Below are 27506 nucleotides of genomic sequence, written 5' to 3'. Positions count from 1 at the left end.
CTTCTTTCCTTCCCTTCGTCTTCTTTATAGGAAGGAAAGAGTCCTTTCTCCTGGGAGTTTCCTTAGTAAAAACTCCTACTAAGGCCAAAAGTTGCTCCTGCACATTTAGGATAATTTTCGCAGCCGCATTCTCTTTTTCCTTCCCTAATTCAGGTGAGGGATGTCTAGAAGCGGAAGGAAACTCCGATTTCCGTTTAGGAACCAATCTCCTTTTCTTCTTCTCACAAGGTGATAGATCGGAGAAAAGTTCAGGGCTTGAATCCAAAGTTGGAGCCTTCCAACTTCTCTTTAAGGGGCGTGACAGTTCATCAGAACTCCATCCCCTTACATTCGGTGAAGAATCTGACGAAGAAAAACACTTCTTTAGGATGCTTTTTCGATAGCGATCCTTGGCAGTTCGGGTCGTCACAGAATCTGCCGATGGACGCCTGATCGGTGGGGATTCTCCGTAACCTCCGTACGGCTTTCGACATTCCTTCTCCTCTGGGCCTGTGAGCTTGGAAGAGGTCTAGGCCTGGGAGCGAGACAGAGCCGATCAGACGCACCCTCCACTGCACTAGGGACACTTAATTCACTTATCACTGTGCTTACCTTTCAACGTCAGCATTTGACGTTCCATCCTTTGTAGCGCAGCTTTAAGATCTGCAATTTCCGTTGTCGGATTTACAGTCTTAGTACTAGAGGAAGAAGATAGAGGTTTAGGGTTAGGTGTTAATTTAATAGGCTCGTTAGAGCGAGACCTACTTACACTTCTGGAGGAAGCCTTCCTAGCCCTATCCATATCTAATTTCCTTAAATATGAATTTAAATTCTTCCATTCTTCCTCATTCATATTTACACATTCATCACAGGTGTTAGAAATTGAACATTCATTCCTTCTACACCCCTTACAAACTGTGTGAGGGTCTACCGAAGCTTTCGGTAGCCTCACCATGCATCCCACATTTACACACTGTCTTCTAACCGTAAAGCTAGAATCCGACATCATGAGAAATATCCAAAACCAAGTCCAAAAAACAGTCCACGAAAGAGTATGCCAAACCAAAGATCCAATACGTCACCAAAATAACCGGCTTAGAAGATCAATAGCGATGAAAAACACGAAAATCAAATCAGGAGTAACAACAACAATGTTGCTGTCACGGCCGATAGAGAAAATCTGTCTTAGAAAACGGGAATGATTCCTATTCCCTGGGGGCCACAGCGGCGGGCGGTAGATCACCTGACCTACCTGTAGAGTGTGCCGCGAAATTCGAATTTCTATCGGGGACGACGGAGTCTATAGCTAAGTATATATCTGACAGGTAAGTTGAATGCATAAAAATGTGTATAATTACAATCAAATAAGCACTGTGGAGTTTTAGTTGTGATGGCAGTAAGGATAAAAACCACCGATTACAAGGTAAGAATGAATTCAGTTCCAACCATAACCCCGGGAATAACAAGTTTCATACTTTCACTAATATAGGCAACAAAATGTTGTTTTATTGTGCTGATTACAACTGCAATCTTGAGTAAGATCAATAAACGTTACATATATACGCTAACATTGTTCAAATGAGTGCTGGGAAGGCTGGGGAAAGATGGTGGCCGTCACTGATGAGAACCTTCCATGCAAAACGTAGCCGCCATATTGGATTTCAAAACTGCCTTGAAAACATATTTTACGAAGAGCTCACATGCTTATTTTAGTTCGTATGGGGCTTTCATATATCACATTATGTTGACGAAACTTCAGTCTTTTAAATGGTATGCTTAGAGTTGCAATTGTATTCTTGTTTCACCAATTAAATATTGAGTGAATAAGACCCGTCCACCGTGATGAGGGTTGGCCTGCCGTGGTGTTCTACCCTATATAAAAGGCAATGGTTTGCATTTCCATATAAACAAACACAAATAGCAGGCTACTTCACAATTCAACAAAAAGCAAAGAACAGGGAGAATGTACAGAGAGATCTACTCTTCACAACAGCCAAAGAAAAACTATTGCCAAATTTTAGTATTTCTATACCATTAAGAGAATGCACATGTGGTGCAAAGGGTCAGGCAATGTGAGATAAGAATACATAGGGTAAATTACCAAATGGCGACATAGCTGCCACCTCATTCTGAACGCAGCCACTTCCCCAAAAAAGGGCTTGAATGATGCCATTATTTTGTAATTTAGGAGAAAACACTTCGAGAGGAATGTAGCTAGAGGTCTCGGTGTGCTGTCAGGATGGATCACAACTCTTGACTGATGCTCATGGCAGTGAATTCAAGTACTTCAATGGGGAGGTACATAGCTGCATTCCGGGATCGTTGGCCGCTATGTTGCCACTCACTAATTTAGTACCCTAGGCTACTTTAAATGAGACATTTTAGCTTTCATGCTGGGTATTTCTACAGAAGCAGTCTGCACGGACTGCAAGGAACTAACCGCGGATACGACATCCACTAGGGATTGGGGCATCCAATGTATTTTGCTGTTTAGTACTGGCCCCTGGAGGGTTAATTACAGTCGTCCAAATAAATATTACTTAAAATTCTTGTTCAGTAGGTAAAACTGCATAGAAAAACCACAACTACCATAGTCTAGTAGGCCGCCGTGGATAGTAAGTACCCTAGATCTACCCATTTCTCCTCCAAAGTGAAAGATGACATAGGCTAGGGTTACCTATTATAAGCTAAAATAGGCCTAACCTAAGCTAGCTGTAAGCCCGTCTTGAGCACAGACCCCTAGGTCTACCTACCTAGTAGTAGCTAGGTACCTAGGTATTTCTTTCACTTTGTGACCCATAGGCTAGGTATCACCATTTACTTGATTCTAATTAGCCATTTCTGGCCCAATCATACCAGACTACAGTACCATCCTGCAAATAGCTAGGTTTACCTTTGCCTTGCCTAGCAGAAGCATAAAATATGTTGGGTGGTTTCGGTTGGATAGCCTAATCATTTGGTTACCTAACTAGTAGCCTAGCTGGGTATACCAGTCTACCATGACCAACAACTCATTTACGGTAAACTTCAAGCAAGATTTGTTCGCAGCAAGATGAAGGTGTGTCACGTTGGGCGTTAGAGTGGAAGGACTAAGAAAGGTTCACTCGTTAACCCGCAAGGTAGTGATAGGTAAGGTAGCTTGCTACCTAGCTATCATGGTCAAGCTAGCTAAGCCTTCTCCTCCTTTTACAAGTTAAGCATAACAACAATCCCCCTTTCCTTAATATAAATCAGTAACCAATGAGTCTGGGTAGCGCCAAAAAACGCTTACGAATTCATGACATCGATTCTAATGGCATAATAATTTACCTTATAAACACGCCTATTCATAGACGTAAAACCTTTGCAGTTCCAGATAACAACTGTCAACGTCTCTATCCTCTTCTTCTTCTTCTGTATAGTGGAGAACGTCAGACGAATAGATGTAAACAGCGTAGTCTATTATGTTCATATTGTCGCTTTTGCATGGCTTACATCTTCCTGATACCATACATACATAATGATATTAGGTATTTTCTAATTACACTCGTGTTGTATTAACGCCACTTCATTCTCCCGTTTAACATAGTGTTCCTGAGATCACTGCTTCTAAACAGTTCTTCACTTAAAATGCATTTTATTTTTCAACAGGGGTCTCGATTGTCATCGAATTACTGTATTGTTATATTTGGCGTTGACTTATAATCTTTGCTGATAGGCTAGGGTTAGACAGTAACCAAGAGAAGAGATTAGCTAATACAACTAAAAGTGGAGGAACGGTTATGTCATTAATGAAGAAAAGGTAAACCCGTAAATACCCTTAAGATAATGCGTAGATATATATTTATCAGGAAAGGTTGAAGCCAAAGGAGAACACGTCGAACTCTACATTAAGGTTTTACGGATATTTACTCTTAAGAAAATTCACCCAGATTTCGGGAGATTTTGTTGAAACGCCGAATCAGATCAAAACACACAAGCAACACATGAAAGACTAACGAACTTTAATGGTGAAAGTAACTGTGATATCTGAACTTGTTGGAGTGGAAAATTGTTCATGCTTTACCGAAATGTGATTCTTATGAATGCAAATATCTCTAAGTGCAAGTTCCCTGCATCAGGGAAAGTAGATTTGTTAAACCAGTCTTGAAAGGTGCGCTTGAAAAAAATTAAGTTCACACAGGCATGTTTCAAATTTATCTTTTATGTCCAAAATACTGGAATATGTCATTCTTGAGCAACTAATTGGTCATCTGGAAAGGGTAAATGCAGTAACTTGTGTTCTTTTGCAAATTATCTGATAGAAGTGGCAGGTATGATATTTTGCTTTTGAGGCAGTTGTTTATAAACTTCTTCTAACTCGTATTATTGAAGAAGTTATGAATCATTAGAAGAGGAGCACCTCAAGGATCGATATGTATTATGCCCAATCTTATTATCATTATTATTATTCTTTTTTTTTTGCATAATAATTGCCCGGGGCGCCAGCAACCCTGCGGCCGACTCTGGCTACAAGATGTCCACTGACAATAGACTCTTGATCCACACTTCTCCAGCCACTTTGCTCTGGAAAACATGCTGTAATATGCCGTTAATAAGTATTAGTTTAAAAGTTCCTTCACCTTTCGTCCTTTATTCTTTGTCAGTCTTGGCTCTTGCTTACTACTTGGTATCTTTTAGCTGCTCTGCTTCTACATCTGAGATGCTAAAAACTACTGCCAGTGGTTTGATGCTGCATGTCTCCAGTTGGACTTGGACTCTGGTAATAACTGCTGCCGTCTCTTTGCTAACCTTCTCCAAATCTATTCTCGCATCACTTTTCTGTGGATCGTCCCCTTGGTTGTCCACCCCTTTGGCTCTCTTAGCCACCTCAGTCTTAACTTTGATCATTTCTTTATGGTCCTTAAATCCTGGAACTTTAAAGAATAAAGTCTTAAATGGGGTTATCTAGGCGCAAAGCACGTAATTCTCCTATATACTAAGTGATGTTTACATAAAACTTTGCAATTGAATATCAGGGATACTCCCTTTAGTGAGTTCGCAAACCAATTGTTTATTAGTCATTTGGTACTACATAGTTACCAAACTTCCAGACACAACTATGCTTGTACAATCTATTTTCCTTTTAATTTCCTTATATTTCATGAGAGATATTCACAGGGAGGATGGGATACAGAACAACGGTTTTGCAGGGAATGGTATGCAGTTTCCCGTATATTGATGTATATTGAAAGCAGGGTTTGTTATGCAGTTTCCTGAACTAATTTACCTGGAAACTGCACAACCATTTAATTATTAATAACTGATCTTTTTGTACATGCCAAGGGCCCAATGAGGGATGCCAGGGACCCAATGAGGGATCAAGGATCCCATGAAGGGGTCGATGCGTTTTGGGACCCCTGTGTTAGGAATATGCGGATCTGAGAGCCAGAGAAAAAGGTAGGTACCGTGATTTGGCTGTTACTGAAAGTTAAGTAAGCAAGGAGAAAGTGATTGTGCCATGGGATAATTGTTTTCTGTCATAATGTTGGAGGAGTTTTGTGACAGACAAACAATGGCAGGCAGATGGACAAGCTGGACTTTTCATATCCCTATGTTATACGCGTGCGCTAAATTTACATAACCTCTAGTTTCGATACCAAACCTAACACCAATATAATGATAATAATAATAGTAATAATAATGAGAGAGAAACTTTGCAAATAATATGGGTAATATTTGATAGATTAAAAATAAATCAAGGTATATTTTATTGAATTGGTTGGCATCAGCGATGGGAAGGATGTGTCTGATGAGCATCACCAAAGGTACTGATATTTGGTTCTTCCAGGTTTATTTTTGTTTGTTTGTATGGTGTTTTATTACGTTGCATGGAACCTGTGGTTATTCAGCAACGGGACCAACAGCTTTACGTGACTTCCGAACCACGTCGAGAGTGAACTTCTATCACCAGAAATACACATCGCTCGCACCTCAATGGAATGGCCGAGAATCGAACTTTCTTGCATATTTTAACTGCCACACCGAGGTGGGACGCTAATATCATACCAACCACGCCGCTGAGGCGCTTCTCTTCCAGGTTTAGTCTATTCCTCTGCTTTATTAGAACTGCATTTGCTTGGCTACAACCAGCAGCAACCATGAACGAACTTGAGAATACACGTAAAGATGGCTCAACCGCTGCAGTATTTACATTCCTCTAATGGTCTCTGAGGCTTTTATCTGTTGACAATGATTTGGTTTCGAGGTCCACGCGCACACACACACACACACATAACAATGACTTAATTTTCTGTTTCCAAACCAAACAGTGTCACAATTTAGTTAGGTAAGTGCATTTTGTCCAGGTCCTCGAAATGTACTTTAAAGCTTCCCCTTAATTTTCCAAGATGCTTTATGTATACATAATCTTTTAATCACATTCAGAGATGTTTTAATTTTCTTCCAGTTGCCATAAGTTTGAAATAAAAATTGTCGTGTGACAATGAGGATTGAAATAGTCATATTTTTAACTTGGAAGACTATCATTGTTGTTTTGGCTTAAATAATTGTAACATCTTATCTTCAGACGTTAGTGTGTAATTCATTGAATTTTGAATATAGGTCTGTCAAATACGAGTAGAACAGATGGTTCTTACAGATTTTTTTTGTTTGTAAGGTGTTTTTACGTTGCATGGAACCAGTGGTTATTCAGCAACGGGACCAACGGCTTTACGTGACTTACGAACCACGTCGAGAGTGAGCTTCTATCACCAGAAATACACATCTCTCACTCCTCAATGGAATGGCCGATCGAACTTTCTTGCATATTTTAACTTGTCTTATAATAAAAGGTCCACATCCGTAAGAAACTCTACAGTTGAGCCATATAGGCCAACAAGTGTCTGCAGGTTACCACCTCTTGACAACTACCTTACCGCAGTGTGCAAAAGTAATTTGTTCAGTCTCAAATTTCTTTTACGTAACAATGCAAATAGTCGCACATTGAGAAGTTGTGATTTAATTTTATTTATTGACCCAATACACACTTTAGTTCCTTGACTACAAGATGGTGTCTGTGTAAAGCACAGTGAACAATACAGTACGTATACATTGGGGAGTCTTATCCTTGAGTGAGGTGACAACCATTGCTGGTGCACCATCAGTAGCTACTGCAATAATATTCCCACGGGGAAAACTGTTCGAATTTACGTAACACTGAAGAAAAAGGATGACGAGTCGAGGAAGATCCCGCAGAATGGCGTATAATCACTATGAGTGACAATAGTAGCAACAATAATGAAGAGTCAAAAGTCACATGAATAATGTTCATCCTTCTCCGGCCTCAGATGGTGAACTGGCGAACAAGGCAAACGCCGATGACCAAAATTCCGCTCGTCGAAATAAAAGGAGAAAAACAAGGGGGTTAATAAAAAAATATATATATACTACTAAAATAAACCCTTATAAGAGAATAAAAAAAAAAAGTCCGGAACCAGTTTCTTGATACTTATGTAAAATAAAGCAAATTTTATTTTACGTTAAAAATCCGTGAAATAATTTGAGCGAACTGGAGACATTAAGATGTAATAGTGGTTATACCAATAAACAACATGCAATTTGTCGCTGCGGTCTGAAGATGACATTGATAATAATATTACTTTCTCCACCACGCTGAACAACATAGTCATCAATAGTCATAAGTCATTTCTCATATGTTAATTTGGAATGCTGAACTGGTTGATTAAAGGAAGAAATCTTACTTCCGATCGAAAGAAATTAGGGAATTGTGAGAGTAATGAGATACGTACCCAGACATTAAAGCAAAGGATTTTTAAGTGTATAGTGCCTAAAGTTCTCCTCAAATGGAAAGTAATTTCTACAACTGACGAACACGCAAGGAAAAATTATTACATTGGCGTAGGACTTATGTTAGGTTTGTTTTTGTTCCTTTGAAATATTCTTTGTCACACTGACACGAATTCGGAAGCCTTCCACAAATAGATCAGCATTAGCTTCTGATTATATGAGCTCGCGTGATCAAATGCAATGTATGACAGCCTCGAGCTGTTGTATTGCACAACTATGATTTAGAGTAAAACAAATGTGTAAAATACTGTGAAGAAACACACCATTCTACAACTTTTAATCATGAGTGACCCAAAATAAGTAAATAAATAAAACTGTTTTGCTCGATTTCGGTAGGGCGATAAAAAGAAAGAAAAAAAGGGAGGGGGTGGAGCTTGAGGGCCGTTGTACCGAAAAGGTCCTGCTCTCTTTGACGCGTACCTACTTGGCAGTTATATTACTAGACTAGAGTGAAGGCCACAATTGTCTACGGATCCCGTTTCATCACCAAAAGAACTCAAATTCCCTTCTTCACAGTGTTGGAAAACAGGTTTCTAGTGAGTATGACTCCATCTTTATATTCAGCGATGCTTTATTTTTTGTAACACTCCTGATGAGTTAGATCAGTGCCTTTGCTTAATTAACGTATTGCCATTTTTGCAAAATTGTCAAGGTTCACTGAATGAAAAAAAAGTTGTCTATTTTAAGTGTTATGCCTATGAAGAGGTTGAAAATGGAGTGTTTCTCTATACTGCATACTGGTGTAGTTTTATTAGACTGTTGCAACAACTAAGACGACCTTGCTGCACCTGTAAGAATTAGGAAGAATGAAATGATCCATGGTGTCAAATCAAAGTACTACCTGTTTTTTTTTTAACAAATATTTTTCAAAATTAGCTGGACGTATTTGAAAGACTGTTCGCAGTCTGTAAAAATGAATGTGAATAATGAGAAGAACTGACAAACGAATAGTCTAGAAAGAAAAAAGTAGTGAATTTTCGAATCAAAGGTGAAGTGAATAATATTACTCAAAGTCCGTTGAAACACTTAAAAGATTAAATATTTGTATCGTTCATGGAAAGTTTCCAATTCAAGGAACCCACTTGTAAAGTTAAGTATATCTTAGTTTAACCAGACCACTGAGCTGATTAATAGGTCTTCTAGGCCTAGCTGGCCGAAAGGATTAGATATTTTCACGTGGCTAGGAACCAATTGGTCACCTAGCAACGGGACCTACAGTTTATTATGGGAACCGAACCACGATATCGAGAAATGAATTTCTATCACCTGAAATAAATTCCTCTGATTCTGCGTTGGCAGAGCAGGGAATCGAATTTTGGATCACCGGATTGGCAGCCGAGCTCAAAAACCACTCGTCTAGCGTGGAACTAACCAACTTGTAAAATAAGCAATTTATTTGTGAAAAGCATGACAGAGACCAACAGAATAGCAGTGCAACTCCGGTCACAACCGTTAAATACGTATATGAGCGAATGGTAGCAAAACTCACTCCGGAATATTGTCAGCTGGAAGATGATACGAAACGAGAGCGTCGTCAATCGCCGCCCCCAAATAGTACGCCTGGTCATTCCAGTCGGAAAGTGTTCGCCTCAAACTTCTCGCAGTGCGGCGCGGCGTCCCTGTACTCTTGTGATAGGCATGAATAATTGGTCCCTTTTGTTTCTCGAAGAAATGAAATTTCATTTAAAAAGAAATATATTTCATAAAAATAATAGTTATATTCGGGTTTATTTAGTTTTTGAATATAACTATCAATAGGGCCGGTACGTGCTAGGAATTGCGGGAACCAATTAGAAAATTGTTATAGAAATCAAGACGATTTTTTTCTAATATAAAAGTTATTTCACAAATGAAAGTTTTCTCTTAATATGATATGTACAATAATGTGAGGAACAATAGATCCTCATTTTTCATTTTATGTTTTCTGTAACGTTTATTCCTCTTCGAATACAGAATTGGTCAAATAGGCTTAAAGCCGGCCCTGAACATCAATGAAAATTTCTGTTCATTGCCAATTGGTTATTTGTGTATTTTAGTCCAAACGATTAATGTTGTATGTGTGCATGATACCACCTTATATGGAATTTTGGAATACACAAAACGTTAAATGAAAGTATTATAGGGTGCCATACATAAACACGTTGGCCGCTTCTGCCTCGATACTTGAAAAGCAACGCGGTCATCAACCACACGAGAAGGCCAAATCAGTTGGACGACAAGAAATTGAAGTACTTCTGAACACTAAGGAACGGTATTATTTTGGCCTGTGAACACATGTGAAACTTGCTGGTAAAAACTGCCTAGTCACTGATCAGCTGAGACTTGGTTAGACGAAGAAATATCGGTTTTACGAGGAATAATATATATATATATATATATATATATATATATATATATATATATATATGTATGTATGTATGTATGTATGTATGTATGTATGTATGCATGTATATGTAAAAACCATTTACGAGGAACTTGGGTAATTCCATCAGTTCATCCGTTCTGGCAAGTGGACTGCCTCCGCTCACAAACTATCGTCTATGCTGGCATCACACTAGTCATTTCTTGCTCGCGGTTTTGACTAGCATCCAGCTGATGCTCGCGAGCTAAAGTGTTGTATCGTCACACTAGGACCTCGTGGTTTCGAAGAGCAGTAGGAAAAAGTAAACTGCTCCTCAAAACCACGAGGTCCTAATGTGACGATACAACAATTTTGCTAGCGAGCATCGGCTGGATGCTGGCCAACACCACGAGCTTCCCGTCCGGATGGGAAGCCTTAACTTTCCTTGTGTTCACTTAAGGTCTCCGAGCAACTGGGTTTGAGTTAAAATGTACCCAAGTCAGGTGGATCGTCTATTAATGATTAAATAGATCGTTCCAATAAATGGTAGCACAATAAGTACTAAAAAATTAATACAACGATATTTACAGAAAAAAGTGAATAATTCAGTCACTTGAGGCATTATACATAAATAATTATTTTAATTAAATCTCAAAAGTGCTCATCTTGCAGTAAGGGTATCATCGTAAATAAGTTATTTTCAGGAGTTTATGAAAACATTTATAAATAAAGATTCCTCACACTGTGGTGAAGCAGCAAAAGCCATTAAATATTTAGAAAACCACAGTAGGCCTTTGACCTCAAGAATGTTTCCAGGGGTAACATTATACAGGTGGAAATTTGTAGAGGTCTGTCAGTACATAAGTATATAGTCCTGGATGAAAAAATACGAGGTATTTGGAGGTGAGAAAAACATAGCAGTCCCCCGCCCCCCTTCATACTACCACTACATACAAAAATTGTCAAGATCATAACTTGAAGATAAATTCATAGACGAAATGTTCCTGATATAGATTAATTTATTTGCTTAATACATGAACAAATAATCTTTAGATGTAAAGTTACTGAAATGTGGGTTTCAAAAACTTTTCTGTGACTTCTACAGATTTTTTTTTTTAATTTTCACTTTAAGTGGTTGTGGGTAGGTGGTAAAATATGGATTGTATTCCCTTAGAGTTGAGTACCAGTGCAGTAGTATGTACGTATAGTGATTATTGTCCAGCAGCCTCTATTCAGATAACCGACAAGGGTTATTTTTCCTTTCCTATCATATTTTCACATTTTTATTTACCCCCTGTTAGTTTCTGTTACTGCATGCTACCTTTTGTTGCTCAATGTGTTGTTTTCTATTGGCCCACGAATTTTTTTTTCTCACCCCATGTTGTATTTGATAACAAGATAATTAACAACAGTTTCATAAACATTTCATGAACGTGGCATATTGACGTGTTTGAAGTTGGGCTACGTCATTCCTTAGTAGGCACGAGCTTCAATTAGAGTGGAACGATGATACCCTTACTGCAAGATGAGCACTTTTGAGATTTAATTAAAATAACTACTTGTGCATAATGCCTCAAGTGATTGAATTCTTCATTTTTTTCTGTAAATATCATTGTATTAATTTCGTAGTACTTATTGTGCAACCATTTATTGGAACGATCTATTTAATCATTAATAGCCGATCCACCTGACTTGTGTTGTGTACATTTTAAGTCAAACCCAATTGCTCGGAGACCTTAAGTGAACACAAAGAAAGTTAAGGCTCGTCAAGGTTTCCGGCTTTATTGTTCGACTATTACACTGAAAAAAAAGTCGTATCACTGCCACCAATATTTAGGTCAAACGAAAGTACCCACTGTAAGAATTTTGGAACGACGCTCTTTGAGTGATCACTTAAGAACTTGTCACTAGTCTATTGCTCTTGGAACAATGTTCAGTGGTTACCCAACCGTTTTAGACCATATACTCATTCCCCTTTAAACATCACAACCGAGGGAGAGACCTGTACCCTGGCTCATGAAAAATTTCAAGTTGAAAATTTGTGCTCAAATCCACAAGATGTAATGTTATTGTTCTTCCTGTAAACTAATATCGACGATTTCTTCTCAGATCAGGTCAGAGCGGGGAACTTTCTTCCAAACTCATAAGATGGGGAATATCTGTCGAATATTCCAATGCCTCTTCTTTATCGCCGGATGTTTGTCAGAGGCTCTGGCGTCAACGGTCTCCTACGAAACTTCATCGGTAAGTCATTCATATATTTAGCGGTTTCTTTACTTCTCTGCATTGTAGTCCTCTTTATTTTAACACCCATAAGTGTCTCTACTCGCGAGCACGTAGAAGCAATACTCTTAAAAGACATTTTTGAGGGATCTCACATCCTTGATTCACGGAATCATTTCAGCAAGGAAGGTTTTTAAAAGAAACCTAAGTGCGGGGATTTTGTATTCATGTGATTCAGCTGAAGAACTCTGGGGAATTCGTGCTTCAGTTGTTTTTATTCCTGATCAAACCTGAGCTAAGATTTTCGTGCGAAGTTCTGGTTCATCATTACTGTCGGCTTGCTTAACCGACTACTATACCGAGAGTTTTCTCGTGTATGTATTAAATACCAATTATATATAGTCAAACAAAAGTCCACCCTAAAATTGTAATTGGCATATTGTTATTCATCCCGGAACTAATATTTGTTTTTAGCACCTGAGAACTGCTTAAGCTTCTTTAGACCTGAAATGAATATTGTAATCAGACATGCAAGTGAAGCATATATGCTATTTGAGCCTAGAACAAATTGTAAGTCAGGCGAGAGAACATTTGTAGACAAAGTGCACCAAAATACAACAAAATACCGCCTAAATGAAGATCATACAAGTGAATTTAAAAAAGAACTAAAGTCTCTCCTATTCTGCAGGAGCTATGATACTGACGAGAAAAGACTACAAGACAATAATAAAATATAAGAAGCGCCTTATTTGAAAAACGAAGGTACAAGGGCCCGCCAGAGAGGGAATTGTCCCTACGTGGAGGACTGTATATAAAACCAAACAAAGTGATATATATATATATATTATATATATATATATATATATATAATATATATATATATATATATATATATATATATATATATGTGTGTGTGTGTGTGTGTGTGTGTGTGTGTGAAATTATATTATGATATCACATATTAATAGGTAAAGGATTTCATGTGACATGTCGGTCAAGAATGGATGTTAATGATAAGCTTTTCCGTATCTGCCATTTTCTGTTTTGCTTTTAAAACGCCAGAGCATCATTAATGTGGTTTCTTTATAAAAGTTAACAGCACTAAGTATGCTTATAAACAGCAAGCAGTCCCGCTTTGAACTAAAACTTTGATGTAAAATCCTGTTCCCACCTTATTCACCCAATAATTGTAACAAAATATATTTAGAAAATGACTTTTAAAAAAAAGATAGGGAAAAAAACTGCTCTTTCTATCGCACGGTAGATGATCTGTAAACACGGGCATCACGTTTTTTTTCTACTTTACCAAAAACACAGTGAACAATAACATGACAAAATTCATTGCAGACAAAAGCAAATTATTTTTGCTTTTGTCTGCAATGAATTTTGTCATGTTATTGTTCACTGTATCATGGGTATCGCTTTATTGTTTGTATCTTGCCAAAAAAAAATAGACAATAACATGGCAAAATAAATTGTCCACAAACATCTCTCTCTCACCCAACATGCAATACGATAGGTGTATTGCCTAAAGCATGTACTACTTGAAAAGAGGACTACCGACTCCGGTACTCTGGCCCTCAAGGTTGTGTCCCAAACGGGAATAGCGCTCGCTTTAACAAACATTCTTATATTAACTCTTATATGATATCCGGTTTAAAAAAAAAGTCAAGTCTTTTACCACTATTTACTAATAAACATCATTTAAATATTATTTTGTTATCAAAGCTTAGGGGTAAAAGAAAACATCTTGATTTTTTTTCTTTTACTCTAATTTTGATACATGAAATCAGTACAATTATTAAATAAAGATGCAATATTTTTTTATATAAGGATGCAGATATGATACCAGCATACTAAAAAATATGATTTACAAGAAAAGAAAAACCAATAATCGTGGACATTCTTGACATCAATGTAAAAATTTCCATCTAACAGCTGCCTGGCCTGTCCTGAAAAAATTCGCAAGAGGATCTTGAGAAAATAAAGATGGCAAAGTATATTCAAAGTTATGCGTTTGCAAAAGATATTTAGCAGCACAGTTAAAGATTCTGGAATCTAAGCCAACCCGTCTTATTGCAGCCTAATGTACGAGTAATATGAGTGTAAATACGTAATGAAGTTGTGTGACTGTTTTGTGATATACTATGATATATATATATATATATATATATATATATATATTATATATATATTATCTATAATATATATATTATATATATATTATATAACTGTTATGTATATTAAATAATTAACATATTATAATATTATATATATATATATCATATATATATATATATATATATATATATATATATATATATATATATATACATATATATATATATATATTATATATATATATATAATACATATATATATATATATATATACTATATATATATATATATGATATATATATATATGTGTGTGTGTATGTATATAATATATATATATTATATATATATATATATATATATATATATATATATATATTAAACTACATAAGCATCTTTTCAATCTTTTCTACAGGATAGTGCCATCACCCTGCTGGCATCTCTGATATGCGATAAAAGACCTAACTTACCAAACTGTTTGGAACTGAAGGAAACTCTTCAAAGTAAGTCGAGTACTGCTGTCCCATTTCAACACGAGATAAGAATGCTGTAAGGCCACTCTTTTTTTTCTATTATCTCGGAAATATAACTATGAAAAAATATCAACTGGAACGCAGGCATATATGTTTCATTTACCCTGCAGTTTTAAAAGAAACCGCTGCCACCGGAATAATATATTTTTTTTTACATAGAAAGTATCTTATAAATAAAATAGTGGGAAAGCAATGTGTAGGGTAAATATGTGATAATATTTTAAGTTTACCATTGTAATTAACATTTCTTTCCTGATGACCTATATACACTTGCTCAGCAAAGTAGCAAGGAATTAATCCCATTCAGGAAGTTACGTATTGAATATTTATCACTTCGGCGAAACTAGCCATGAGTCGATAATCGGACGTGTGTCCTAACTTGAGTACAAAACCGTTTTCACTCTTTACTGCCTTTCAGTATTCTGTCACTGTCAAAACAGTAATTGCAACTCTTATATCTCGTCCTTTCCCGTCACTTCTTTCAGAATATAGTTACTCAATCAACAGCTACAACCAAACCAAAATAATCTGAATATAAGATATGTAATATTAAACTAACCAGAGGTGAAATATTTAATTACGTATTCCGAATACAAGGATTCCTAATAGCTTTTATAGAGCATTTTTAAGGTATGTCCATAATAGGAATCATTGTTTGGAAACAGTTTCTTGGAAACTGTTTGCAAACAATGCTTCTTGTCCAGACCTCATGTGCCGACAGGATGCTTGTCGGTGCAGTGGCATCTATATTTTACTTGGCAAATGCACTCGAGGAGGGATAAAGGAAAGAAAAAGAGATGGGTGAATAAATTTTTAGAAAAAGGGCTAAGGAGTAAAAAAATATTGTGCTAAGAGTGATACATATCCACTTAATACTGGCCCTCACTGGAATATTTTGTTCATAAACCGAAAAATATTCCCGTGAAACTCCTTGAAATGATTTCCATTTTTGCCAACGTTTATAAGGCTTTCACAGGTACAACGAAAAATGTTTAAACTTGCCAGTTTCTTGAACAAGAATTTCATGTGTGATTTTTTCATCCTTTTTCACAGGGTCATCAGCAGCTGAAAACGTTGACATCATCAGACAAAATTCGTCTGTTAGACTCGTCCAGGACTATATTGCTGAAACGGAGGAAGAAACCCAAAGTATATTTCTGTATTTTTGTATCTGTGCTTCTTTAGAAGTTACCGTCTTATGAAAATACTATTAATGTGGTCTTGAGGATTGGGTGAGGGTTTGTGTTGGTAAAGAAGTGAAGGAGAGTTGGTATTGGTGAAGAAAGCGTTATTGGTAACGGAAGGTCTACCGTCCATGGTAATAACGCTGCGTCGGGTATTTCTTTAGAAATTACAGTTTTCTACAGTATTTGGTTGCTTATTAAGAATTTGCCGTTTTTATTTTAGGGGGGTCGACTGTAATTAACCCCGAGGGGCAAGTACGAAACACAAAATACTTTAGACGCCCCCATCCCTAGTGATTTTGTATTCTGAACCTCCTTTCAGTCCTGGGAGTTATTTATTGCCTAGAATTACCATGGATTTTTCTATATGTATTTTTAGGGTAGCTGACGGAGATCTTGTTATTTACCTATTGTCAGTCAATCATTACATTAACCTCGCATCTTTAGTTATCGGGGCCTTTGAACCTGGTTTTTTTGGGGAAGGTATAACACAGGAAGAGAGAACATGCATGTCAGGTACATGGCCACCCTAGAAGTCATAAGGGAGCCATATGTTCTAGATGGGATTGCCTGAAGAAATTTATAAAAAGAATTAGGTATATTAAGTAACCTAACCTACCATGACCTAGTAGGTTGTGTAACTTGCCAAGGGCTCAAACGCCTCCTCCCCCTAATCATCCGGTGAAGGAAACTGGGTTTTACCAAAACCTCCCCTATAACTAACACTGCGCATGTCACATCATAGCTTTCCGGGTTGCCAGCATTCAATAACATCAGCCGACCACCAAAAAATATAACAACAAATTCTTTGTAGCTAAGCAACCAAAATACTGTAGGAAAAGTTGATTTCCAAGGTAGTAGCACCTAGTACTCAATGCTGAGCAACACCATAGTTTAAGATGACCAAATTGATAGCGAGAGGATTGAAGAATTAAGGTACTATACCTACCTATTGAAAGAATCCTTGTCAGACAGAGCCTTTGTAGTATTTGGGAAATCAACTACCTAATTCAAGGTAGATGGGAGAATAGGAAGATGTTTTTGCAAATGAATGAAGAAGGTTGGCAGGGTTAGCTGGGTTTAAGGGGGATATTGGAACACATTGTATGCTTAGTCAAGTTCGTGCACCATTGCAGCAGCTGCCAGGAATACAGGGAATGTGCAATGAGTGAAATTATTAATACCTAGAGCAAGAAGATTGACTAAAAATACATTGTGATGTTACTGCTGTTACTATATTCTGTTTTTTTTCTATCTGTCCATCCACCTGTGGTGTTTGCGCATGGTAACACTGTGTCCCGTGCATTAAATAGCTAATATCCTATTTCGAATATTAACGGTTTAATTCGCATACAGCAAATTATTAAAACACTTTTTAGTTGCAAATGTATACCAAGATATCCTTTTATTTACCTAAAACTTACACATAGTGTAACTATTTAAAGCCCGGAACAATTTGTTACCATGCGTGACCACCACAGGCGGATGGACAGTTGGAAAAAAAGAGAGTATATAGGTAGTACCTACATCTAGGCCCAAGTCTGTTGAGAGTAAAGCAATGTTACCTAGTTGGTGGGGCAAATGAGTTGTGGGCAAAGCTTTGGTGAGTTCAGGGGTCAATGTTATGGGTGTGGAGGCCCACATATGCTGCATACTATAAGGTGGGTCACATTTCAACTCCTGTGATTCTGGAGATGAGAAAAGGGGGACTGGTGCACCAACAGCTTCCCCCTCAGAGGTGTAAGGGTGCCCTATTTGAGGTTACCATTTGTTGAAGTGGAGGTGAATGGGTATTCTCTGGTAGGCTTGTTGGACATAGGTTGTTCTACTACATTTCTTGGTTCACATTTAGTGGATAAAGTTAGTGGAGGGTGGGTCATAACAGCCTTTGATGAGAGAGATCCTGTGAAAAGGTAAAACATATGTAAAATTGAGTAGTAGTATTGATGATGGCGCAATAATTGTAACTAATTTAGTGGCTGGGAAACTAATTGTCGACATTGATTTAATCTTGGGTATGAATATAATCGATGAGTTTGTAGGTGTTACAGTGGCCGAGGGCTAAGTTATGTTTGGTAAGGTAAGATGTTTAGTCATAACTGATAACATGGCGTATGGTGCTATTGCTAACATATGTGGTAATTCCTGTGTTATTATAATTGAAGAAAAAAATTTATGGCAAGATTTGATGGGAGTCAATGAACAGTAGAGTGGTTCATCAAAGAGGGAAATAAAGTGGAGTTGACAAATAAGATTAGTTATTATGATAAAGGGTTGGATGAATGGAAGAGAAAGGAGTTTGAAAAGGAGGTATATAGATGGATTGAAGAGGGTATTTTGCTCCCCGGCGACAAGCAGGTTGATGATGGGTCTTGGCTTTAGCTAATGGCTGTTGAGCAACAAGGCAAAATTAAAATTAGACCAGTGCTGGACTTTAGAGAGCTGAACAAGTTTGTAGAGTGTCAGTTTATTGAGGATGACGCTACTGAATTGTGGTGAGACCTTAAGGAAATGGCGCAGATTGCAATGGTAATACAGCTATTGTAGATTTGAAGTCGGCATATCTGCAAAAAGCGGACTTGTTATTGTATTTAAGGTCAGCGAGGAGACTTTCAACATCTGGTAAGGGCTATAGAGCATCTGCCATTAATGGCTATAGAGTCATGTTGGACACCTCCAAGAGTAAAGATTCTCCTGCTGTTCCTTGGAATCTCGACATAGTGTTGAAGTGGTTGTCAGGTCCCCACTTTGAGCCTTTGCATTCTGTCTACTTAAGAGACTCGACTAGAAAAACCCTTTTTTTGTTATCTTTGGCGATGGCAAAGAGAATCAGTGAAGTAGTATATGCCTTGGGTGAAAGGGTAGGCTTTTCGAAAGGAAATGCTGCCTGCTCATATTCATATTGGAAATGTAAATCTGTGTTTGCATCTCGTTATCTTCAAGATATTGAAACAGTGTATAATGATTGCAGTACTTTGAGTCCTTTTCTTTCTGCAGGTGTAATGTTGGGAAAGGAAGTGAAGGAGGCAACCCATCCTAAATCTATTTTTCCTCCTTGATGTATGGTGTTTTTGTTATTGTGGAAGCCTGGAAGTATGGAGTACCTGAGTACCCTCCAGTCCTTTGGGAGGGTTGTGGTGTTTTTTTTATTTTTTTATATTTAGACATATTTTGGATATAGGTAACTAAGTTTTTTCTATGGTGAATTGTTGGTATCGAGCCCTGGGTAGGGGCAATTTACCTATCCTTTGTTGGCCATCAAAAATATCCTTCACCTGCTGGCTATACTGCCATGCCTCTGCGTAATAAGATGAATGACAACCAGAGGCAGTACCTTCCTGCATCAACTATCTTAACAGGCAAGGAATCAACAAACATTGTTATATAATGTTGCCAAATCTATTTCTATCCTCAGCTATATAATTGCTAGGTAAGTCCCATAATTAAAAATGACATTATAATAAAATAGTTTTAATAATACTTACCCAGTAAATATATAATTGGAGCCCACCCTCTGTCCCCTAGCATGGTTTTTTCTCATTAAGGGCATAAAACAAACAGCTCTTTGCTAATTGGTTCCTCTTTCCCTGAAAGTGTCAGGGTTACCTAACCAAGGCACATTAAAGTTTGAAAACCTATAAATTACATAAAAAATTAAAAAAACACTGGTGGGATTTCTCTAGGATTCAAGAATGTTGCATTTGCATGTCTGTGAAAAACTCACTTATGATAATTAGATAGGTTCCAATGAAAAGTTGGCGCTATTGTGAATTCGCACAACTTGAATCACGTAAGATTTTTAAATTGACTTAGGCTGAAAGTAAATCCTTTAGCACATTATTCTCATATTGGTGGTATACGGGATGTAGTTACATTCTTACTGTTGTCCTAAATCCCATTAGATCTGTACTCTATCAGAATATCGATGAGAACTGCTATAATTTTGAGCTCAGCTCTCCCACTCCAGCACAACCTTTCAGTTCAGGAGTGACTATCTAATAACTTGGTGGCTTTTGAGATATCTTCTGAGATTATAAACCTTGCGCAGATTTTATATTAAATCTCATACTGACTTGCACAGCAGTCTGTTACTTGTGTGGCTGGTAATGAGTGAAATGCACTCTTGTGCCCAAGTTTGTTATTGGAGTTTGTCGTGAAATGAATTGCCTTTGTTTGGTTAATGAGCTTTAAGTACCCAGAGCCTCTGGTTTTCAGTCATCTAGACCCTTTTTCATCACTACCAGGCTATCTGCATAATCACCCCTGCTAGAAGTTTTGAGGTGTGTAAAACCTTAGGCAATCTTAGGCAACATTTGAATATATATCTATAAGTATATCTCCTAAAACTCTTACCAATCCATTACAGCCCTGACTTTCATCCTAGCAGAAGTGCACTAAAGAATAAGCTAAATAAGACAAATAAATCAATAAAGTTGTACTAAGGTATGAAAAAACCAGCAATATTATTTAACCATGCATTGGTGACCTTATTGAAACAATGGCCTCTAGTATATCTTACCTTTTCTCATGGTTAGCACAATTTTTTTTTTCTTGAAAGTGACCTATAGACAACATTCATAACAAATATAACATTTGTATCATCAGCTGAATAATTCTTCCCAAAAATCACATTTATCTGTTCCACTACAGGCTGAGAAATATGAGATTCACAGCAATCTTCATCCATTTTCTCAGGGCTGCGACACAAAGAAATGGACCAAGGAACCAAGATAGCTTATTTGGAAGGGAATAACAGACAACTTCAGAACAAAGTGCAGGCGCTTGAGATGGAGATGCTTGCCACTCATAGGAAATATCCAAGAATTTTCAAAAGGTACCTATACTCATATGTTTTTCCTTAAATAGTATTTTTTATTTAAGTAAATTATCAAGTAATTACATAGCTAAAGTTTCCACTTGTACGGCAGCTTAAATTCAAGCGGGAATACCAGGAACAACTTAGCAGACGACCTCAATCTGTTTATGCCGTGCTTGGTGTAAACATCAAGTACTTGCAACAACTTTATTCATTGTTCTCTGGTTAGCTATATCACTGGATTTCTGTGGTAAAACAACCACCGAAACGCGAATTTGGAGCCTTCAAGTGAAATCTTTCAGGATGAATTTTTCTTGTTTTGTTGTTATTACATAGACTCAAATTCATCATTGCTCTTGAGCTGCTGTAGCGAATGAGCAATCAAGATTAAACATCTTATATCACTTTTCCTTTGCAGAGAATGGAAAAGTGTACGGGTAAGACTGTAGTAAGGAGAGGAATGCTGTTTTATGTTTTTGCTGCGATGTGATTTAGGAAGAGAAACATTCCATTTTTATCAACCTGGCTGCCAGCATGCTACAAGAACTTAGGAGCATCTGACAGCTCCTGAGCTGCACCAACTCCTTAGCTTCCAGCTCATCTGGTGTTAGCTACAACACCCAGTACTCGCTCTCGTGCCTGGCACCATTTCTGTCCTTCTGACTCCTTCTCTCCTTTCAGTATTTTCCACTTGCTGCTGTGCCTGGCTCCCTCACTTCCTTCCCATACCTTTGCTAGTCTTGTTTCTGGGTTAACAAAAATTAATCTTATCAGTGAAGTGTTGTGAAGGTGGGGGAGGTGATTACTCTCCCCATCAACTCTCTTAGACAATGTTCCGTCATAGGCTCTTGAACCTGGGAGGAGACATACTGGAAGTCCAAGGGAGGTCCTCAGTCGAACCTGTCGCCAATCTCATGTTGGTGGACAGTCATGGGAAAGGCATCCATATGGATGTGCTCATTATCCTTTAGTGATGTGTTCCAGTGCTTTTCTGATATTGAAAAGGCTTGGTTCAGCAATGTCTGAGTGCCATCTCCTGTCCGTTTGGTGCCAACTGTCAGGCATCTGGCGACAAACTCCAGCCGCCCGGCATCACCCCTTCGGTTTGCTGCGTAGGTTTCATCCGCTCTTATGGTTCATGATCCTTTGACCTTCCTCCCTCTGGTACTTACTCTGATGGAACTAACCTTTTTGTCAAAGATCTTGTATGGTTTTTTGAATTGTACTTGAATGGAGGCAGAGGAAGACATGAACTTCCAACTTCCAAGTCCTATCCTGTGCAGACAAGGACAGTTGAATAATTTTAGTGTTTTTCCATTCTCTAAAATTTCTAGCAGAGAGAGCTCTGGTGTTCTTGACCATGGAGAGAGTCACAGTCTCAATCGTAAGTATCAATCGTAAGTATTTTCCTCTTCCCCAGAATACACCTCTGTTACAAGTTCTCTTTTTGAACTGCAGTCTCATCTCTTGGAATTTTCAGGCTTTTAAGTCGTCCAAGTGAACCACAGTAATTTTTCCTCCAATTTTTATCCAGTCAAGCACCTTGAACTTTGTCGGACCAGCCCTCCCAAGCGGCACCATTTTCGAACTCCTGGATTCATCTTCCAAGCATCTAGTGCCAACTTTCCAGCTTCTGGTGCCAATTCTTGAATGCCAGACGCCTGTTCAAGAGCGCTCGGCTTTTCTAGTACCCAGCTCCTGACGATGAATGCCTAGTACCTGCTCATGAGCTTTTTTTTCTGTTTGAGGATTGTATCTGTCCTGCTGAAAGTTTTCGTATTAGCCTGGTTTTTGACATGCCACTGTTATGCTGTGCCCAGGATTTTGTGACTTTTGGGCTATTTCAAGCTTGCTAGAAGTTGGCCAGGTTTTAGTTTTTGACACGTTCATTCCTGCATAGTCGTAGGTCTGTATAGTTAGGTGTCGTCAAGTTCACACAAGGCATAGTCAAGAACTCAAGTCCACACAGAGGCTCTTGGGTCTAAATGACTGTCTAGTCTGCAGAGTTGACAGCTAGTCCACACAGTTGTCTGCAACTCTGCACAATGATTTGCGAGTTTGCTTGGTGGTCTATGAATCCTTGGATATACAGGAAGTGTACTTCCATGCCCCCATCTGGACACCAGAGAATATCTTAGGCCCATCCTCAAAGACCGGGGTCTTTTTACAGTTTGAAGATCTGTGCTACACCCTGCTTATGACACTTCGGGTCTTCACACGAGCCCTCACTCCTCTTACATTAGACTTCATTTTTTCTGCACATGAACATCAATCTTTTAACACTAATCCAACTTGGACAGGGAAACACAGCCAGGTCCACCGTTTTTCCCATAGCCCAAGATTAAGTCAGACCTACAGTGATGGTTATCCAAATGTAGATGTTGGTAGGGAAGTCCCTTCGTCCTCTATCAAGTCCAGACCTAGACTTCTACTTAATGGATTTAGGTTAGGGAGCCCACTTGGGACATGCTCCCCAAAAGACGGAACCTTCGCATCTTTTCAGAGAACTGAAACTTTTCTTTCAGGGCTTCAGTACTTCTTGATCCTGTTCACACCTGGATTGTGGTAGTATCTCAAGGCAGACAAGACCACAGTCCTACTGTATCTACAGGAGGCTCTCTCTTGCTCATTTTCTTCCCACAAAAACAAGTGAACTTCTACCTTGGGAAAATCAGACTGAGTTTGTAGTCACTCAATTTATTCAAGACATCTAAAATTCTGGCAGAGGAAGTGAGAGCAAGTTCTTCCCACTGGTTGGACTTTGCACCCCCTGATTGGAAGAGATCAGTGGGGATTCTTGGAGCAGACCAGCTTTGGTCCTGTTTGCCAACTCAAGAATCTTTGCCTTCCTATCTTTTGTTCTCCAGCCCCAGAACCACTGGCATGGGCAACAATAGCTTGTGGCAATTGGTCTAACTTAGACCTCTACCCCTTTCCGAACTTCATATGGTCAAGGAAGTCCTCATAACCCTGTTTGGACCCATGAAAGTATGGTTCCTGATCCTTTTATGGTTGTTGGTGGACTTTTCAAGATTCCTTCCACGACGTGTGTCCTCTCAGACAACCTCACTGTAAGAGATAAAACCAAGGGTGGTCTGCATGCCCAGACAGACTTCATTCGGTCTGGAAACTTGTCAGAACGAAAGGGTTATTTCAAGACGTACTGCAGGTACTTTTGTGAATGCAGACATCATTCTTCGAGCCCCTCTACCAGACTAAGTGGGACATTTTTCAAAGCTAGTGTCCTCAGATACTACATCTCTTTGCTCGAGACATTTGTAATCCAATTACGGAACACCATTTTTACCTGAGGAGATCTAGAATTTATCGGTTTTCATCAGTAAGGGGTATCGGACTATGCTTAACTCAGTGTTTAAGCACTGGGACCTAGATCCTAACGACCTCTTCTTGTAGTTTGACACGTCGAAGTGAGGAAGGGATATCTGGTATCCTGGAACCTAGACGTAATGTCAGTGTCTGACCGGTCCCTTATTTGATTCCCTGTATTCATTTTCTCTACAAAACCTCACCTGGAAGGATCTCTCTCTTCCAGGTGGCCTCTGGCTTCTGCTAAAATGTATTAGTAAGATCCTAGCCCATAATTAGAGTAGGTTTTTTCACTAGAAGCTGTGGTTTGCTTGTTTACCTTTGGAATTTTTAGCCAAAACGAGGAACTGTCCAAGCTCTGGATCTGTTCTTTCTCCCTTAAGAATTGACAGACATCCTTGGCTCTGAGAAATAAGAGAGAACTCTCTGGACTAAGGATTCATCCTGAATTAACTTACTTTATGAGAATCATCAGGAGAACATTTAGCTGATTTCAAGTAAAACCTTAGAGTGTCAGAGCGGCCTCTATCTTTTTAGCTTTTGGCAAGAATCTGTCTCATCCTCTGCCAAAAACGCATTGTCCTTCATCCTAAATGGGCTTAATTTATGAGCCACACTCTTAGATTCAGGAAAACATGTTGCATACTTTTCATTTCAGTGAAAGCTAGGGGCATCAGAGCTACCTCTACCTCATTAGATTTCAGGCACAATATGTCCCTTACATCCATGCTGCATCGACCCATTGGAAGTAGAATTGATCTCTGTGTCTCATTATCTTAAGTGGAACTCGAGTTCTAGCATGCCTGATGCCCAGCTCACATGGTGCCCAGCTTGCCTGAGGCCAGCTACAGTCTGGCACCAGCTATAGAGCTCCCAGCACCCCAAGCTTCAAGCTCCCCTAGCTACCAGCTTGCCTGGTGCCAACTATAGAGCTCCCAGCTCGAGTTTCTTACTCTCCTGACATCAAGCTCTCTTGGTGCCAGCTACAGAGCTTCCAGTGTCCGTGAGCTCCCTGCAGCTCGTCTGGCACCTCTGCAGTGTTTGAAAATTTTACAAGACATTGGGATAGTGACTGGCTTGGTAGTATTATGGAAAGAAGCATAGGATTTTCTTCTATCTCATCACCATATACTGAGGTACAGAGTTTTAGGGAACCAGGGGGCATGATGTACCTGGAGCACCCACCACTCTCTGTGGCAGGGTTGTAGATTTATTTCAGTATAGGTGACTGTGTTATCTGGTGGTTTTGTATAATATTGATACGTCCAGGGCAAGGATGGCACTAACTGATGCTTTGCTAGCCATCGGACACATCCATCACTGCAAAGTTCCCATGGTTTTACCACCATGCCACTATAGGTTGAGTTGAACACTGTGATGGTAATTGCTTCATAGCAAAGGAAGATAAAGGAAATGAAAATGCATTTTCGAGAAGTTCGGCAGCAAGGAGGCATTAGCGCATTGTGTTGGAGGTGCCTTTTCTCATGATGGTTCTAGAATCGGCAGGAGTGTTGTGGAACTCGACAGGCGCCAACGTGACGTGAGAAACGCTGCAATTTCTGATACAATACCTCGTCTAGATTCATCTAAGAAGTTCCAGTAATCTCCGGAGTCTGTGACGCTCGCCGAAGGCCCCGCCCCCAGGATGCCGTATAAATACGACGGACGAATAGGAGAAAGAGAGATCATCAGTTAGTCACAGAGAGATATCCTCAGTAAGAGCCACAGATCAGATTATCAGTGAGAGATCAGCAGCAGCAGAGATCATCCGAGAGAGATAAGAGAAAAAGGAACCGACGAAGGATCAGAAGAAAAGTTGCCCGAGAGTTGGTTGAATTTTGGTCAAGCCATCTTCAGGAGTGGACGACAGAGTTATTTTGATGTTAGGGGAGATTTCAGAGAAGAGACGTTCTGCTAGAGGTTTTGGGAAGTTTCTGCCCCTCATGTATCAAGAGTAGACATTATTTTCTGCAATACGGAGTCAAGAAGACGTTGGCAATCGCAGTTCTCCTTTTGTGAAGCCATAGTTTCGAGTTGCCAAACCGGCCGGCAAGTACTTCCATTCCCTCATTGTTCCCCCAGTCCATGCAGTGTAAGATTCTATTTTTTTTTATGTAAATAGAAGATACCATTCTGCATTTACCTTTGTTAGTAAGCTTGTAAATAAACCTTTGTTGTGTTAGTGTTTCTTTCTATATTCGTATCCCCAGTTTCAACTGTTGGTGTTGAAAATTTTTTTTTGTTTTTGTTTATTTCATATCGAACCTGAAGCGGACCTCTCTCAGAGGCCGTAACATTGTGGCGACCTTTGGCCAGTATATTTCGACACCATAACAGATTGAAACAGGGAAAATATAGAAAGAGCCAGAATGAGTGAGATGGTGAAAATGTTTATTGAGTCAGGTAAGCTCCTGGGTCTAGAGGGGAATGATCTCCGTGAGTATGTTGAAAAGAAAGAAAGAGAAAAGTATGAGAGAGATGAAAGAGCGGCTGAGAGAGAGGAAAGAGCAGCTGAGAGGGAAGTGCAGCAAGCGAGAGAAGCAATGAAAATGCAGCAGGAAGAAAGAGAGAGAGAACGTATGCATGAGTTGGAAATTGCTCGGTTAAGGGAAAGTACTCATAACAGTCGGACAGGCAAGAACGAAAATGGAGCTGATAGGTTAGGCGTGAGTGCAGTGTTGAAATTAGTATACCAAAGTTTGACGAGGAAGATGTAACAAAATATTTCATGTGTTTTAAGAAGTTAATGGAAAGAGTAGGTTCTCCTAAAGAAATGTGGACTTTATATTTGCAGTCAGTTTTGAGTGGTAGGGCACTTACTGTGTATAGTTGCATGTCAAAGGAGGAATGTGATAATTACAATATCGTGAAAGAAACTGTTCTTAGTGCATATAGGCTAGTACCGGGGGCATACCATAAGAAATTTAGAAATTTGAGAAAGGATGAAAATATTACGTATGTAGAATATGGTAAGAAATTAGAAGGGTTGTTTTTTGATTGGTTAACTTATGCTAAGGTTGAGGATTTTGATGGTTTGAAGAACTTAGTGTTGTTAGAAAACTTCAAAGATAACATATCCCCTGAGACTGAGATTAAGCTTTATATAGAGGATAGGCGAGAAGTATCTTTTGCAGGAGCAACTAGGTTAGCTGACGAATA

The 27506-nt window shown here is 38.7% G+C and overlaps 2 protein-coding genes across 6 annotated transcripts in view; one reads left to right on the top strand and one right to left on the bottom strand.

The window, feature by feature from the left end:
- LOC135217718 (dyslexia-associated protein KIAA0319-like protein) overlaps positions 1-9314 on the bottom strand; it is a 248419-nt gene extending 239105 nt beyond the window's left edge. Inside the window, exon 1 of one of the 3 annotated variants that reach the window (XM_064253707.1) lies at positions 9296-9314. The gene's annotated coding sequence lies outside the window, so the exon portion shown is untranslated. Of the gene's footprint in view, positions 1-3288; positions 3559-9295 lie in introns of those variants that run through there. The other 2 variants (XM_064253708.1, XM_064253706.1) reach the window with 2 other exon arrangements.
- The window catches only part of LOC135217719 (microfibril-associated glycoprotein 4-like), a 63314-nt gene continuing 43992 nt past the window's right edge, over positions 8185-27506 (top strand). For 2 of the 3 annotated variants that reach the window (XM_064253711.1, XM_064253709.1), the window contains exons 1-5: positions 8185-8342; positions 12257-12391; positions 14903-14990; positions 16074-16169; positions 20900-21038. In XM_064253711.1, the coding sequence (XP_064109781.1) occupies positions 12296-12391; positions 14903-14990; positions 16074-16169; positions 20900-21038 (419 nt within the window). In that variant the 5' untranslated portion in view covers positions 8185-8342; positions 12257-12295. The remainder of the gene's footprint in view (positions 8343-12256; positions 12392-14902; positions 14991-16073; positions 16170-20899; positions 21039-27506) is intronic. The other variant, XM_064253710.1, reaches the window with a different exon arrangement.

The sequence above is a fragment of the Macrobrachium nipponense genome, chromosome 7, assembly GCF_015104395.2.
Source record: "Macrobrachium nipponense isolate FS-2020 chromosome 7, ASM1510439v2, whole genome shotgun sequence".
In the NCBI taxonomy this organism is placed as follows: domain Eukaryota; kingdom Metazoa; phylum Arthropoda; class Malacostraca; order Decapoda; family Palaemonidae; genus Macrobrachium; species Macrobrachium nipponense.
The sequence above is the reverse complement of the archived record's forward strand: the minus strand, read 5'-3'. Positions and strand labels throughout refer to the sequence as shown.